This window comes from Nomascus leucogenys, chromosome 22a (assembly GCF_006542625.1).
Source record: "Nomascus leucogenys isolate Asia chromosome 22a, Asia_NLE_v1, whole genome shotgun sequence".
In the NCBI taxonomy this organism is placed as follows: domain Eukaryota; kingdom Metazoa; phylum Chordata; class Mammalia; order Primates; family Hylobatidae; genus Nomascus; species Nomascus leucogenys.
In genome coordinates this window covers 55,836,534-55,851,826 of record NC_044402.1, presented here as the reverse complement: position 1 = coordinate 55,851,826, position 15,293 = coordinate 55,836,534, and the positions used below count along the sequence as shown (strand labels likewise).

At 45.9% G+C, this 15,293-nt stretch overlaps 1 protein-coding gene across 1 annotated transcript in view; it reads right to left on the bottom strand.

The window, feature by feature from the left end:
* UHRF1BP1 (UHRF1 binding protein 1) overlaps positions 1–5,545 on the bottom strand; it is an 85,720-nt gene extending 80,175 nt beyond the window's left edge. Inside the window, exon 1 of the mRNA XM_003278823.4 lies at positions 5,268–5,545. Coding sequence (XP_003278871.2) covers positions 5,268–5,311 — 44 coding nt within the window. The 5' untranslated portion in view covers positions 5,312–5,545. The remainder of the gene's footprint in view (positions 1–5,267) is intronic.
* Between the last annotated feature and the right edge of the window lie 9,748 nt (positions 5,546–15,293).

The window sequence follows — 15,293 nt, the reverse complement described above, 5'->3', positions numbered from 1 at the left end:
CTCTCCGAGCCTGGAACCCCTCACTATCAACCGGAGGCTGGCCCCGATGATCTCTAAGATCTTCGCTGCTCCTCAGTGCTCATCATGATGATGAGTGGAGGCAGTCATCATGAACTAAGGGGGCTAAATTTGCAGTCAGGCTCTCTTATTCTCCAAAAGAAATGCTGAAATCTTCTATGCCTCTGAACTTCATCTAACATGTTTTTAAAATATCTATCATGTCTATCAGCCATGTCTCTATCACTGAGGTTCACATTTCCTGCATCATTTAAAATAAATAACTAAGGCTCCTGATGGGTTTTTAAAAGAGCCGGCTGGGTTTCTGTCATCCATGCCATCACAGTGGCCCTAACTTCTTTGGCTATGTTATATAGCAACTCTTTACTAAACATCTATTTATATGTCAGGCACTATAATAAAAACTTTATCCCCAATGCACCAAAAAAAATCTACTAGGTATGTATTATTCTTCCTCCTTATCTTTTACAGATAAGAAAACTAAGGCTCAGGGCCAGGCACAGTGGCTCACGCCTGTAATCCCAGCACTTTGGGAGGCCAAGGCAGGCGGATCACCAGGTCAAGAGATCAAGACGATCCTGGCCAACATGGTGAAACCCCATTTCTACTAAAAATACAAAAATTAGCTGGGCATGGTGGCGTGCACCTGTAGTCCCAGCTACTCGGGAGGATGAGGCCGGAAAATCACTTGAACTCAGGGTGCAGAGGTTGCAATGAGCCGAGATTGCACCACTGCAAAAGGCTGCCCTGCTGATTAGTGGCAGGGCTGGAAGGTGAATCTGGCATGTTTGGCTCCAGAGCCCATGCTCCTTCCATTAACGATAGATGCTTGACTTTCTTTACAATCGATCATATTTCTTCTTATTTGTATAATGAAAGGTCATTAGCTTGGGTCATCTAAAACAAGAAAAACCTAATTTAGTGAAAAATCAATTTTGAATATTTTTTAAATCATTACTTTGTGTTTCTAAGAAAAGGTTTCTTCCAAGGTCTATTTAAATGAATACTGGGCATTAAAGCTATTTGCATTGAGCAGCAGTCATGAAAACCATGAGTTAAACCCTTTAAAAGACATTTATATTTCTTCCTTGCTACATCTCCAGTGCCCAGATTAGTGCCTGGCCTAGGGTAGGCATTTAAGAAAAACATATTGAATACCATTCTCTTCAAATCTCATTTACCAAAATACTCTTACTAAGGAGGGTGCATCCCAACAAGATACTTTATCATCTGAAAAACTTCATGCCCCAAATCAGCATAATATGACTCATTGGTATATCCTCTCTGCTGTGGGGCCATTCTCCTCTAGGTCAAATGGCATCATCAGCAACAAGTAATTATCAAACACCTACAGTATTTAATATAGTATATCTTTATTTAACTTAGTATGCCTTCCCTTCTCTCTCTTTCCCCATCAGGTTTGGGAAGCCACAGAGTCATAGTTCCTCCCCAGGCAGGCCAGCCTGTATGTGGTAAAGACTGCACAGAGACACAAATGTCACATGTGATTAGGCAGCTTTTCCAAGCTAAACCAACACAAAATCCCCAGGAGTTTGGCCTTTCCCCCAACAAGACTCATAATTTACCATCTCTTCCTGGAGCCCTGAAATTGCAACTGTAATGTGACCTCTTCCTCAGTCCTCTGCCCAATGCTGAGAAAATCAGAAATTTTCCCCAATGTCTGTGATACTTATTCCTATTTCACCTATTAATTAAAAAGGCACTGTGTTCGCCAAGGAATGTGTAAGCATATACTGCTAAAATTTTTCTTTAAAAACTGTATGTTCAGGCCGGGCGCGATGGCTCATGCCTGTAATCCCAGCACTTTGGGAAGCCGAGGCGGGCGGATCACGAGGTCAGGAGATCGAGACCATCCCGGCTAACATGGTGAAACCCTGTCTCTACTAAAAATAAAAACAAAAAATCAGCCGGGTGTGGTGGCACGCGCCTGTAGTCCCAGCTACTCGGGAGGGCGAGACAGGAGAATCGTTTGAACCCAGGAGGTGGAGGTTGCAGTGAGCCAAGATCGCACCACTGCACTCCAGCTTGGGCAACAGAATGAGACTCAGGCTCAAAAAAAAAAAAAAAAAAAAAAAAAAACCGTATGTTCAGGCTGGGCACAGTGGCTCACTCCTGTAATCCTGGCACTTTGGGAGGCTGAGGCAGGATTCCTTGAAGCCAGGAGTTCAAGACCAGCATGGGCAACATAGCAAGACTTGATCTCTACAAAAAAATTTTTAAATTAGCAAGGGGTGTGGTGGTGCATGGTCTCAGCTACCCAGGAGGCTGAGGCAGGAGGATCACTTAAGCCTGGGAGGTCAAGGCTACAGTGAGCCATGACTGCGCCACTGCACTCCAGCCTAGGCACAAAGCAAGATTCCGTCTCTAAAAAAACAAAAACAAGGCTGGGCGCGGTGGCTCACTCCTGTAATCCCAGCACTTTGGGAGGCCGAGGCAGGGGATCACGAGGTCAGGAGATCAAGACCATCCTGGCCAACGTGGTGAAACCCCACCTCTACTAAAATACAAAAAAAAAAAATTAGCTGGGCGTGGTGGCGCATGGCTGTAGTCCCAGCTACTCAGGAGGCTGAGGCAGGGGAATCTCTTGAACCCGGTAGTTGGAGTTTGCAGCGAGCCGAGATCGCACCACTGCACTCCAGCCTGGCGAGAGTGAGACTCTGTCTCAAAAAAAAAAAAAAAAAAACAAAAAAAAAACCAACTCTATGTTCATAGGAGTGCACAGAATATCTGTGTACTACAGAGAAAAGTGTACCAGAATTAGGTTCTGTTTCATTACCTTACCTTCCTATGCAACTTGGGTAAGTCACTTATCTTCTCTAGGCTTTAGTTTCCTCAGCCATAAAATGAGGTACAAAACTAGATCAGGGATTATTCACTAGTTCCAAGATGCCTTGAGGGATTCAGGCATGTGCTTCAGGGGTTTATAACTGCTCCTTCCTCTTAAACTTATATAAAAATTACTGTTTGCATATATGAATTTTTCCAGAGATAAGGTCTATAGCTTATATCAAATTGTCACACAAATTGTGATCCAAAAAATAACCATACCTGTTTTACTGAGCACATACTGTATGTTAGGCACTGTGCTAAGTCCTTACATATATTAATTCATGTAACACAATAACCTTTAATTAATTTTTAATTTTTGTGGGTACACAGTAATGTATATATTTATGGGGTACATGAGATGTTTTGATATAGGCATGCAATATGAAATAAGCACATCATGCAGAATGGAGTATCCATCCTGTCAAGCATTTATCCTTTGAGTTACAAACAATCTAATTACATACTTTATCTTAATATATATATATATATATATTTTTTTTTTTTTTTTTGAGATACAGTCTCGCTCTGTCACCTAGGCTGGAGTGCTGTTGTGCAATCTTGGCTCACTGCAACCTCTGCCTCTCAGGCTGAAGCGATCGATCCTCCTGCCTCAGCCTCCCAAGTAGCTGGGATTACAGACGTGCACCACCATGCCAGGCTAATTTCTGTATTTTAGTAGAGACAGGGTTTCACCATGTTGGCTGGGCTGGACAAACAGTAGGTCTTATTCATTCTTTTTTTGCTTTTGTACCCTTGAAGTAGATACTGTTCTTATCCCCATTTTAGAGAAAGTAAATCAGAAAGAACCCAGGCTCTTAAACAACAATGCTATGATAGGTGAGATCATCTCTAAGCCCTAAAATTCTATGTCCTTTCAAATTATACAATTCTCCTCTTGTCAAATTATCTGTTCCATTCTGCAATCTTTGGTCATGCCCCAAATACTATTACATCTTCACACAAAACAACCAGACTCATGGAACATCTAGAATACTATCACGTGAAAAAGAATATATTACGTTAATCTGAGTAAAAGGCCCAAAGGCACTTTCCAGCACCAGCCTCCAATGTGCTTTTTCTTTTACTACGTGGTGATTAACCAAAAGATGGATCTGGGTCTAATTACTAATTAAAGTCTCAGATCAAAGTAACAGTAAATAAGCCAGAGTGTCAGCCAGGAAAAGGGGATGCAGTGGCAGGAATAGCGTCTCACACACCGCTTACCAAAGCAACGAGAAGACTCAGAAAGAAACATCAGTGAAAGCCTGGGTGTCCCATGTTGACCGACATCTCCCCTCACCCCTACCTCCTGAAAGCCACTGACCACTGTGCAGCCAAGCCCTGGATCACTCTCCACTTGAGATACAAAGGCTGGTTAAGGTATTAACCATCACCAACTCCAGCATGGAATAATGAGTGAAAACTAAGTGAAACCTAGCTCCCAATTTTTGTGGCTACTGGTTCTGACAACCTGCAACCGGAACACGGGGTTAAGCAGCCACTCGGCTACACCTGAAAACTGTTTTGCCGGCCAGCCTCCCCATGCCAAATTACTCAGCGACAAAACATTGCTTAATAAAAGGGTGCAAAGCAGAAGCGGACGTTGTTGGTTCTTTTCACAGGCTGTCAAAAAACCTCCACATCTTAAAGGGAAGGTTGAGGAAACTTTATCCCCAACTCTCATGACCTTTCTCCAATTAGGCTGTGTAATGAAAAGAAAAGCAAAAGAGGGAGAAAGAAGTCCAGAGGAACGGCCCTGGGTGCTGGGCTTTTCCAAGGGTGATGCAACAGGGTCAGACAGAAGAGGAGGAGGTGGGAGCTCCTGGGATAGAGAAAACCAGTCTCGGCGTTGGAAATCTAAGGGGAAATGGCATAGCAGGACTGGTGGCAGGGTTATTTAGAACAGGCAGGGGCACAGGATCTGGGAGAGTAGGGCAGTCAGAGGCCCGGAGGAAGGGGCACGGGCCCAAAGGCCAGAGGAAGCAGAGAGAAGACAGCTTGTTCGGGCAGGCAAGAGTGGGTTTCGTGGGGGCCTCGGAAAGACGGTCAGGGGAGCAGGGGGTGACCTGCTCGGAGGTGTGGGAGGTGGGGACAGCAGGCCAGGAGAGCCCTTGAGGGGAGAGAAAAAGTCCAGGGGGATGTTAGGGTGGGGAGAGACTAGCTGCACCGGCGCCAGGGCAGGAGGGCCCAGCGCGGGGGAAGCATAGAGCGGCGACAACGGTGGGTGCCGGCGGGAGCGGGGAGAAGCTGTCCGGGCTCGAGTTAGGCAGGGGCTGCCACGGAGTCCCGGCTCCGGGCTGGAGAGAAGGAGACTGGGCCCGGAGCGCGGCGTCAGGGAGGAGGTTGGAGAGGGTTAGGAGGGGCCCGGGACCGCCGGGGGCCGGCGCTGGCGCTCTCACCGGGACAGGTGTTTCAGGATCTGCTTCTTAATGATCCCGGCCATGCCGGAGCCGCGGCCCGCGTGGAAGGCGGGTGGGCGGGCAGCTGTGGCCTCCTCAGTTGTGGAGAAGAGGCGGCCCCTTCACCTCGCCGCGGCGCGAGCACCGGACACAGCCGCCGCCGCCGCCATGGCGCTTTCTCGCCCCTGTTTGGGCGCCTGGCGCTCCGCCACGATCCCACCCACCCGCGCGGCGCCGCGGCCGCCGGCCCAGAGCGACGCGAAGATCGCGCGCCACCCGCGGGCCTTGCTTGCGGCGGCCAGAGGCGCGCGCGGTGAGGGGCGGCGGCGCGCGCAGCCCTGGGGCGGGCTGGCTCGAGCCTCCTCCCTCCGAGCTCCCATCTGCCTCTCCGGTCTGAAAGGCTTCTTTCGCCTCTGAGGGGTGTGCGGTTCCTTTCGCACCCGGCAGTCGCCTTGAAGCCTAGGAGAAAGGCGGGGTAGTTGTAATTTTTGCAGAAATTCGTTAGATCATTGCGCAGCTCCCGGATGCTAGCGTCCGCCTCTCATTTATTTCCCTCACACATTCACTCAGTATTTGTTGAGCACCAGCTGTACTCCAGGAATCAGGCTGGGGACTGAAAAGTAGTATCAAGGACCTCACAGACCCGTAGATGGGAGACGCTAACCAACCGCTGCGGTCAGCTGCCAAGGGCATTGTGCTGGAGAGCTGGGAAGGGGGCGCCCGTCACCCTCTTGGTGCCTCCCTTAGCCTCGGCTCCTGAACCGATGGGCAAAATGTATTCACTCAAGACCCGAGCGACGCACTGCAGAAGCATTCCCTCCCAAATGTGGGGTCAGAAGAAAATGAGACAGTCAATTGTTAAAATGACCTAGGACTTTAGAGATCAGCTTCTTCACTGTGCAAATACGGAAACGGAAGCCCTGGGAAATAAGAGCTTTCCCAAGGTCACTAACTTAAAGCCACCCCGGACTAGAACCCAAGTATTCTGACTCCCAGTCAAGTGTTACATCCACTCTATTTCATCCATACGCTTAAAAGTGTAACCCACATGCCGGCGACACCCGTAGACCCAATGGCAAAGATGGAAAGGTGACAGTTCTCTGGACTTAAGCCTTCAAGCAAAAACTTGGAAAAAAAAAAAAGAAAAAAACCTCTTGAGACAGCCTTATAGGAAGTCTGGCCACCAGCTAATATTGCATTTTAAATGTAGTCATTCTTTAATATAAAACCAAAGACATTCAACCATGTCTCCCTGTCTCCCCAGTCATTCAGGGTGCTCCAAAACAATTGTTTCCCTGAAAACAATTACTGCCTAATTCCAGAGATAGTCTAAGCACGGTAAACCATATAAATGTTAAATTTTAAAAATGAATAATCAGGCCAGCCGCGTGGCTCTCCCCTGTAATCCCAGCACTTTGAGAGGCCAAGAGAGACGGATTGCTTGAGCCCAGGAGTTCAAGATCAGCCTGGGTAACATGACGAAATCTCATCTCTACAAAAAATACAGAAATTAGCCGGGCGTGGTGGCACGTGTCTGTAATCCCAGCTACTCAGGAGGCTGAGATGGGAGGATCCCTTGAGCCTGGGAGGCAGAGGTTGCAGTGAGCTGAGATCACTCCACTGCACTCCAGCCTGGTCGACTGAGCGAGACTGTCTCAAAAATAAGAGACCATGCATTCCTATGCCTATCCCTTAGTCATAGTAAGTTCAATTTTTCCCAGAAGTCCCCAAAATATTATATAAAAGGGAAGCAAATCATCCTCGGCCCAGGTGCTTTATTACCCACTCCCCTCCAGTAGGACTGAATATCATTAATTGTCCCTCTGCCCACCTCTCACCAGAATATATAACAGGGACCAATAGGGCCTATGGAAGAGGAGGTTTCTTGCCAATGTTATCGGCCATTACTGCTTTTTCCCAATTCGGTCCTCAGCCACAGGGGCCTCACAGCAATTTTTGCATTTCAGGCTTCCTTTGCTGGAGCACCCCAGCAAAGAAGATTGGACATCTGAATCAGCTATGTAAGGCAAAACCTACCTCATGCTCAGAGACTGAGCATCCCCACTGAATGTGTCATCACGCCTGGTGAATGAGTTACTTTTGTTGAATGCAAAAATTCGTTCTCTACAAAAGTATGGCCTCTTTAGGGACCAGGAAATAAGAGAGTTAATATTTTCACAAAGTGTTAATGTGTTTATCCTTCATTGCAATTCTAAGAATCTGAGGCACATACAGACAAAAGGAAGCCAGGCACGGTGGCTCACGCCTGTAATCCCAGCACTTTGGGAGGTCGAGGCGGGTGGATCACCTGAGGTCAGGAGTTCGAGACCAGCCTCAACATGGAGAAACCCCGTCTCTACTAAAAATACTAATTAGCTGGGCGTGGTGGTGCATGCCTGTAATCCCAGCTACTCAGGAGGCTGAGGCAGGAGAATTGCTTTAACCTGGGAGGCGGAGGTTGCAGTGAGCCGAGATCGCGCCATTGCCCTCCAACCTGGGCAACAAGAGAGAAACTCCGTCTCAAAAATAAATAAATAAATAAATAAAATAAAAGACAAAAGGGATCTGAAGCCAATCCATACATTTTTTTCAAATTAAACATTTTATATTGAGATGATTATAGATTAACATTCAGTTGTAAGAAATAATACAAATAGGCCAGGCATGGTGGCTCATGCCTGTAATCCTAGCACTTTGGGAGGCGAAGGCGGGGGGGATCACTTGAGGTCAAGAGTTCGAGACCAGCCTGGCCAACGTGGTGAAACCCCGTCTCTACTAAAAATACAAAAATTAGCTAGGCGTGTTGGCGGGTGCCTGTAATCCCAGCTACTCTGGAGGCTGAGGCAGGAGAATTGCTTAAACCCAGGATGCGAAGGCTGCAGTGAGTGATCATGCCCCTGCCTGGGTAACAGAGCAAGACTCTATCTCAAAAAAAAAAAAAGAGAGAGAGAGAGAAATAATACAAAGAAGTCCTTGTATCCTTTACCTAGTTCTCCCCAATAATAACATCTTGCAAAACTATATTGCAATATCACAACCAAGATATTGACATCAATAGATAATATACAGAACATGTGCATCAGTGTTGCCCTTTTTTTTTTGTAGATGGAGTCTCGCTCTGTCACCCAGGCTGGAGTGCAATGGCGTGAACTCAGTTCACTGCAATGTCTGCCTCCCAAGTTCAAGCAATTCTCCTGCCTTAGCCTCCAGAGTAGCTGGGATCACAGGCGCATGCCACCACACCTGGCTAATTTTTGTATTTTAGTAGAGACGGGGTTTCACCATGTTGGCCGGGCTGGTCTCAAACTCCTGACCTCAGGTGATCTGCCTGTCTCAGCCTTCCAAAGTGCTGGGATTACAGGCGTAAGCCACCGCGTCCAGCCACTGTTGCTCTTTTATAATGACCCCAATCTTCCTCCAGTACCCACCATCTCCTTAACCCCAGCAACCACTAATGTGTTCTCCATTTCTATAATTTTGTAATTTCGAGAATGTTATATAAATGGAACCATACAGTAGGTAAACTTTGAGGACTGTACTTTTTCTTATTATTTTTAATTTTTATTATTTTTTTAGAGATGGGGCCTCGCTCTGTTGTTGCCTGGGCTGGAGTGCAGTGGTGCAATCATACCTCACTGTAGCCTCCATAGCTCACTGTAGCCTCCATAGTTCACTATAGCCTCCAACTCCTGGCCTCAAGTGATCCTCCCACCTCAGCCTCCTGAGTGGCTAGGACTATAGGCACATGCCACCATGCCTGGCTAATTGTTTTATTTTTGGTAGAGACAGGATCTTGCTATGTTGCCCAGGCTGGCATTGAACTCCTGGGCTCAAGCGATTGTCCCACTTCGGCCTCCCAAAGAGCTGAGATTACAGGAGTGAGCCACCATGTGCCTGGCCTGAGGGTACTTTTTCCATCAGCATAATTCTCTGGAGATTCATCCAGGTAGTTATGTGTATGAATAGTTTGTTCCTTTTTCCTGATGATTAGTTTTCCATGATATAGATATACCACAGTTTGCTTAACCATTCACCTGCTGAAGGACATCTGGGCTGTTTCCAGTTTTTTATTATTATAAATAAGCCTGCTATAAATATTTGTGTACAGGTGTTTGTGCAAGCATAAGTTTTCATTTTGCTGGGATAAGTGCCCAGGAGTGCAATAGCTGGGTTGTATAGTAGTTGAGTGTTTAGTATATCTAAAAACTGCCAAACTGGTATTCAGAATAACTATTATCATTTCATGTTCCCACCAACAGTGTGTAAGTGATCCAGTTTCTCTATCTTCACCATAATTTGTGTTGTCACTATATTTATTTTAGCCATTTGATAGGTATGTAGTGATATCTCATTGTAGTTTTGATTTGTGTTTCCCTAATGGCCAGTGACATTGAATACCTTTTCACATGATTTACCATCTGTATATCTGCTTCAGTGAAATCCCTCTTCATGTCTTTTGCCCACATTCTAATTGGATTTTCTTTTTTTACCCTTGAGTTTTGAGAGTTCTTTATATATTTGAAACATTCATCTCTTGTTTGGTATGTCATTTGCAAATCTTTCTTTCTTTTTCTGAGACAGGGTCTCACTCTGTCATCCAGGTTGGAGTGCAGTGGCACAATCACATTCACTGCAGCCTCCACCTCCAAGGTTTAAGCAATCCTCCCACCTCAACCCCCTCCCCACCCCACTGAGTAGCTGGTACTACAGGCATGTGCCATCACATCCAGCTAATTTTTGTATTTTTTGTAAAGACAAGGTTTCACCATGTTGCCCAGGCTGGTCTCAAATTCCTGGGCTCAAGTGATCCACCCACCCTGGCCTCCTGAAGTACTGGGATTACAGGCGTTGAATCACCACGCTGGGCCTTGCAAATATTTTCTCACAGGCTGTAGGTTATCTTTTTTCCTCTTTTTTTATTTTTATTTTTTTATTTATTTTTTATTTTTGAGATGGAGTTTCACTCTTGTTGCCCAGGCTGGAGAGCAATGGCGTGATCTTGGCTCACCACGACGTCTGCCTCCCGCATTTAAGCAATTCTCCTGCCTCAGCCTCCCAAGTAGCTGGGATTACAGGCATGTGCCACCACATCCGGCAAATTTTGTATTTTTAGTAGAGACGTGGTTTCTCCATGTTGGTCAGGCTGGTCTCGAACTCCCGACCTCAGGTGATCTGCCCCCCCCCCCTTGGCCTCCCAAAGTGCTGGGATTATAGGCATGAGCCACCACACCCGGCCTTTGTCTTTTTCCCTCTTAGTAGGTGTTTTGTGGCCAGGTGTGGTGGCAATGGTGTGATCTTGGGCTCAAGCAGTCTTCCTACCTTAGCCTCCCAGGTAGCTGGGACTATAGGCCTGTGCCACTCCACCCAGCTATCTATCTATCTATCTATCATCTATCTATCTATCTATCTATATTTTTTATACAGAGTCTCACTCTGTCGCCCAGACTGAAGTGCAGTGGTGCAATCTCGGCTCATGGCAACCTCCGCCTCCCGGGTTCAAGCAATTCTCCTGGCTCAGCCTCCTGAGTAGCTCAGATTACAGGCGCCCGCCACCATGCCCAGCTAACTTTCATATTTTTAGTAGAGATGGGGTTTTGCCATGTTGCCCAGGCTGGTCTTGAAATCCTGGCCCCAAGTGATCCACCTGCCTTGGCCTCCCAAGTTCTGGGATTACAGGTGTGAGCCACTGCCCCTGGCCCAGTTGGGCATATTTATGTGGATCTATTTCTAGGATCTCTATTTAGTTTCATTGATCTATGTCCTTCTCCCAATACCACACAGTCTTGATAAGTGTAGCTATGTAATAAGTCTTGAAATCAGGTAGAATCCTCCCACTTTATTCCTTTTTTGTTTTTAAGAGACAGGATCTTGCCCTGTCACCAAGTACAGTGGTGTGATCATAGCTACAACCTCAACCTCCTGGGCTTAAACGATCCTCCTGCCTCAGCCTCCCCAGTAACTGGGACCACAAGTGTGTGCCACCATACCCAGCTAATTTTTATTTCTGTAGAGATGGGGTCTCAGTATGTTGCCCAGGCTGGAGTGCAGTGGTGTGATCTCCAGGTGTTCCAAAGTGTTGGAATTACAGGCATGAGCCACCACACCTGGCCTATTCTTTCCCAAAATTGTTTTTGCTATTCTAGTTTATCTTCCCATTTAAATTTTTTATTTTTATTTTTATTTTTTTGAGACAGAGTCACCCAGGCTGGAGTGCAGTAGCATGAACCTAGCTCATTGCAACCTCCACCTCCTGAGTTCAAGTGATTCTCATGCCTCGACCTCCTGAGTAGCTGGGATTACAGGTGCCTGCTACCATGCCTGGCTAATTTTTGTATTTTCAGTATTTTCGTATTTTTATATTTTCAGTAGAGACATGTTGGCCAGGGTGGCCTCAAGCGATCTGCCCGCCTCAGCCTCCCAAAGTGCTGGAATTACAGGCGTGAGCCACTACGCCTGGCCCAACCATTTAAATTTTAGAATAATCCTGTCTATATCTACAAATATCTTGCTGGAATTTTGATAGGAATGGGGTTAAAAGTGTATATCAAATTAGGGTAAATAAACATATTATATTGAGTCTTCCAATTTATTTTGATCTTCTGTGATTTCTTTCATCAGCACTATGTACTTTTTAACATACCCAGCCTATACTAGTTTTATTAGATTTACGTCTGTTTTTTTCTTTTGAGCAGTTATGTTATTTTTAATGTATGTGTCCACGTGTTCATTGCTAGTATACAGAAAAACCATTATTTTTGGATGTTTATCTTGTACCTTGAAACTTTGCTGAACTCACTCATTAGCTCTTTTTATAGGTTGAAGTAGTATTTTGTAATATGAGGTCGTTTTGTAGATTCCTTAATTTTTTTCTTTTTTTAATGAGATGGAGTCTTGCTCTGTCATCACCCAGACTGGAGTGTAGTGGTGCTTTCAAGGCTCACTGTGACTTCGACATCTGGGGCTCAAGTGATCCTCCCACCTCAGCCTCCCAAAGTGCTGGGATTACAGGTGTGAGTTACCTTCTTGAAATTTTTTATGTACACAATTATGTCATACGCAATTGGGACAATTTTGTTTCTTCCTTTCTGATCTGCATGCCTTTTAACTTTTTCTGGTAGCTAAAATTTCAAGTACTTTGTTAAAAAGAGTGCTAAGAGTGGACATTTTTGTATTCCCAAACTTAGGGGCAAAGCATTCAGTTTTCACCAACACATAGATCAGCTGTAGATTTTTTATTTATTTATTTATTTTTATTTTTTTTGAGACAGAGTCTCACTCTGTCACCTAGGCTGGAGTGCAGTGGCGCAATCTCGGCTCACTGCAAGCTCCGCCTCCCGGGCTCACGCCATTCTCCTGCTTCAGCCTCTCCGAGTAGCTGGGACTACAGGCGGCTGCCACCACGCCCGGCTAATTTTTTTGTATTTTTAGTAGAGACGGGGTTTCAACGTGGTCTCGATCTCCTGACCTCGTGATCCACCCGCCTCGGCCTCCCAAAGTGCTGGGATTACAAGCGTGAGCCACCGCGCCCGGCCAAGCTGTAGATTTTTGTGGATGCTCTTTAACAAGTTGAGGAAGTTCTCTATTTTCCTCTATTTTTATCGTGTTGAATTTTGTCAAATGTTTTGTCTGCATGAAATGCTATGATCAAGAATTTTTCTTACGGCCGGGCACGGTGGCTCACGCTTGTAATCCCAGCACTTTGGGAGGCCGAGGCGGGTGGATCACGAGGTCAGGAGATCAAGACCAGGTGAAACCCCGTCTCTACTAAAAATAAAAAAAATTAGCCGGGCGTGGTGGCGGGCGCCTGTAGTCCCAGCTACTCGGAGAGGCTGAGGCAGGAGAATGGCGTGAACCCGGGAGGCGGAGCTTGCAGTGAGCGGAGATTGCGCCACTGCACTCCAGACTGGGCAACAGAGTGAGACTCCGTCTCAAAAAAAAAAAAAGAATTTTTCTTATTTAGCCTGTTAACACAGTGGATTGAATTTAATATTATTATTATTTTTTTTTTTTTGAGGCAGAGTTTCACTCTTGTTGCCCAGGCTGGAGTGCAATGGCACGATCTCAGCTCACCGCAACCTCCGCATTCCAGGTTCAAGCGATCCTCCTGCCTCAGCCTCCCAAGTAGCTGGGATTACAGGCATGTGCCACTGTGCCCAGCTAATTTTGTATTTTTATTTTTTTTTGAGGCGGGGTCTCTCTCTGTTGCCAGGCTGGAGTGCTGTGACATGATCTCGGCTCACTGCAACCTCCAACTCCCTGGTTCAAGCAATTCTTCTGCCTCAGCCTCCCAAGTAGCTGGGACTACAGGCACGTGCCACCACACCCAGCTAATTTTTGTATTTTTAGTAGAGATGGGGTTTCACCATGTTGGCCAGGATGGAAATTTTGTATTTTTAGTAGAGACGGGGTTTCACCTGGTCTCTATCTCCTGACCTCATGATCCACCCGCCTCTGCCTCCCAAAGTGCTGGGATTACAAGCATGAGCCACCGCACCCGGCCAAGTTTAAGTTTTATACTTCACTGAATATGAACAGTGCCAATGGCTTCCTTTCTAAATGCTTCCCTGAAAATATGCTACTTTTACAGCCTAGTGATGTAACAAACAGGATTCTAAAAACACATTCTGGGACAGGCGCAGTGGCTCACCCCTGTAATCCCAGCACTTTGGGAGGCCAAAGCAGGAGGATCACTTGAGCCCAGGAGGTCAAAGCTGTAGTAAGCTATGACTGAGCCACTGCACCCCAACTTGGGCAAGAGTGAGACCCTATCTCAAAAAAAAAATAAATAAATAAAAGCACCTTCCGTAACAAAGAAATCTGTGTAATTTTACCAATGCTACAGAAAGTTTTCAGGCTGTTATCCCAACACTTAAGGAGGCTGAGAAAAGAGGACTGCTTGAAACCAGGAGTTCCAGACTAGCCTGGCCAATATTGTAAACACTATCTCTAATTTAAAGTTGTTTGGGTTGTTTTTTGTTTTTGTTTTTGAGATGGGGTCTTGCTCTGTTGCCCAGGCTGTAATGGTGCAATCTCAGCTCACTGTAACCTCCGCCTCCCAGGCTCAAGCGATCCTCCCACCTCAGCCTCTAGATGCCACCACACCCAGCTAATCTTTGTATTTTTTTGTAGATATAGGGTTTCCCCATGTTGCCCAAGCTGGTCTCAAACTCGTGGGCTCAAGCAATCCACCCACCTCAGCCTCCCAAAGTGCCGGGATTAGAGGCGTGAGCTATGACACTTGGCCCTTAAGTTTTTTTGTATTGTTATTATTAGTAGTATTTTTGATTATTATATTATTATTATTATTTTTGAGACTCTGTCGCCCAGGCTGGAGTACAGTGGCACAATCTCGGCTCACTGCAACCTCCGCCTCCTGGGTTCAAGTGATTCTCCCACCTCAGCCTCTTGAGTAGCTGGGATTACAGGCATGTGCCACCGCGCCTGGCTAATTTTTGTATTTTTAGTAGAGATGGGGTTTCACCACATTGGTCAGGCTGGTCTGGAACTTCCAGCCTCAGGTGATCTGCCCTCCTCGGCCTCCCAAACTGCTGGGATTACAGGCGTGAGCCACCATGCCCAGCCTTTAAGTTATTTTTTAAAAAGGAGAAACTTTTCAGATTATTTGAGCCCAAGAAAGAGGGGAGCTGAGAAAAAGGAGAAGCTGAAGTTAGGGCAATTCTTGCCATTCTTGGCTGACATGCACACAACGGGAACTATTTTCCCTTACTTCAGCATAAAAGACTTAAAATTTTCCACTTACTATACAAAGTGTTATTCATGTGAAAAATTAACCGAGCTGTTTATTATTTTAACCAACAAAAGCTCTGCAAGTGCTAGATTTAGTGCTGTACAAGATGACTTTACTAATAAAGGGAGGATGCCCAAAGAGATTTATCATATAGCTAAGGAAAAATAATCTCACGAAGAGGATATGCTGAAGAGATAATGAGCTAGAGAAACAGAACTGGAATGTTTCATTTCTTTTATAATACACAGAGAATACAGAGGAGGAAAAAGGGAACACAC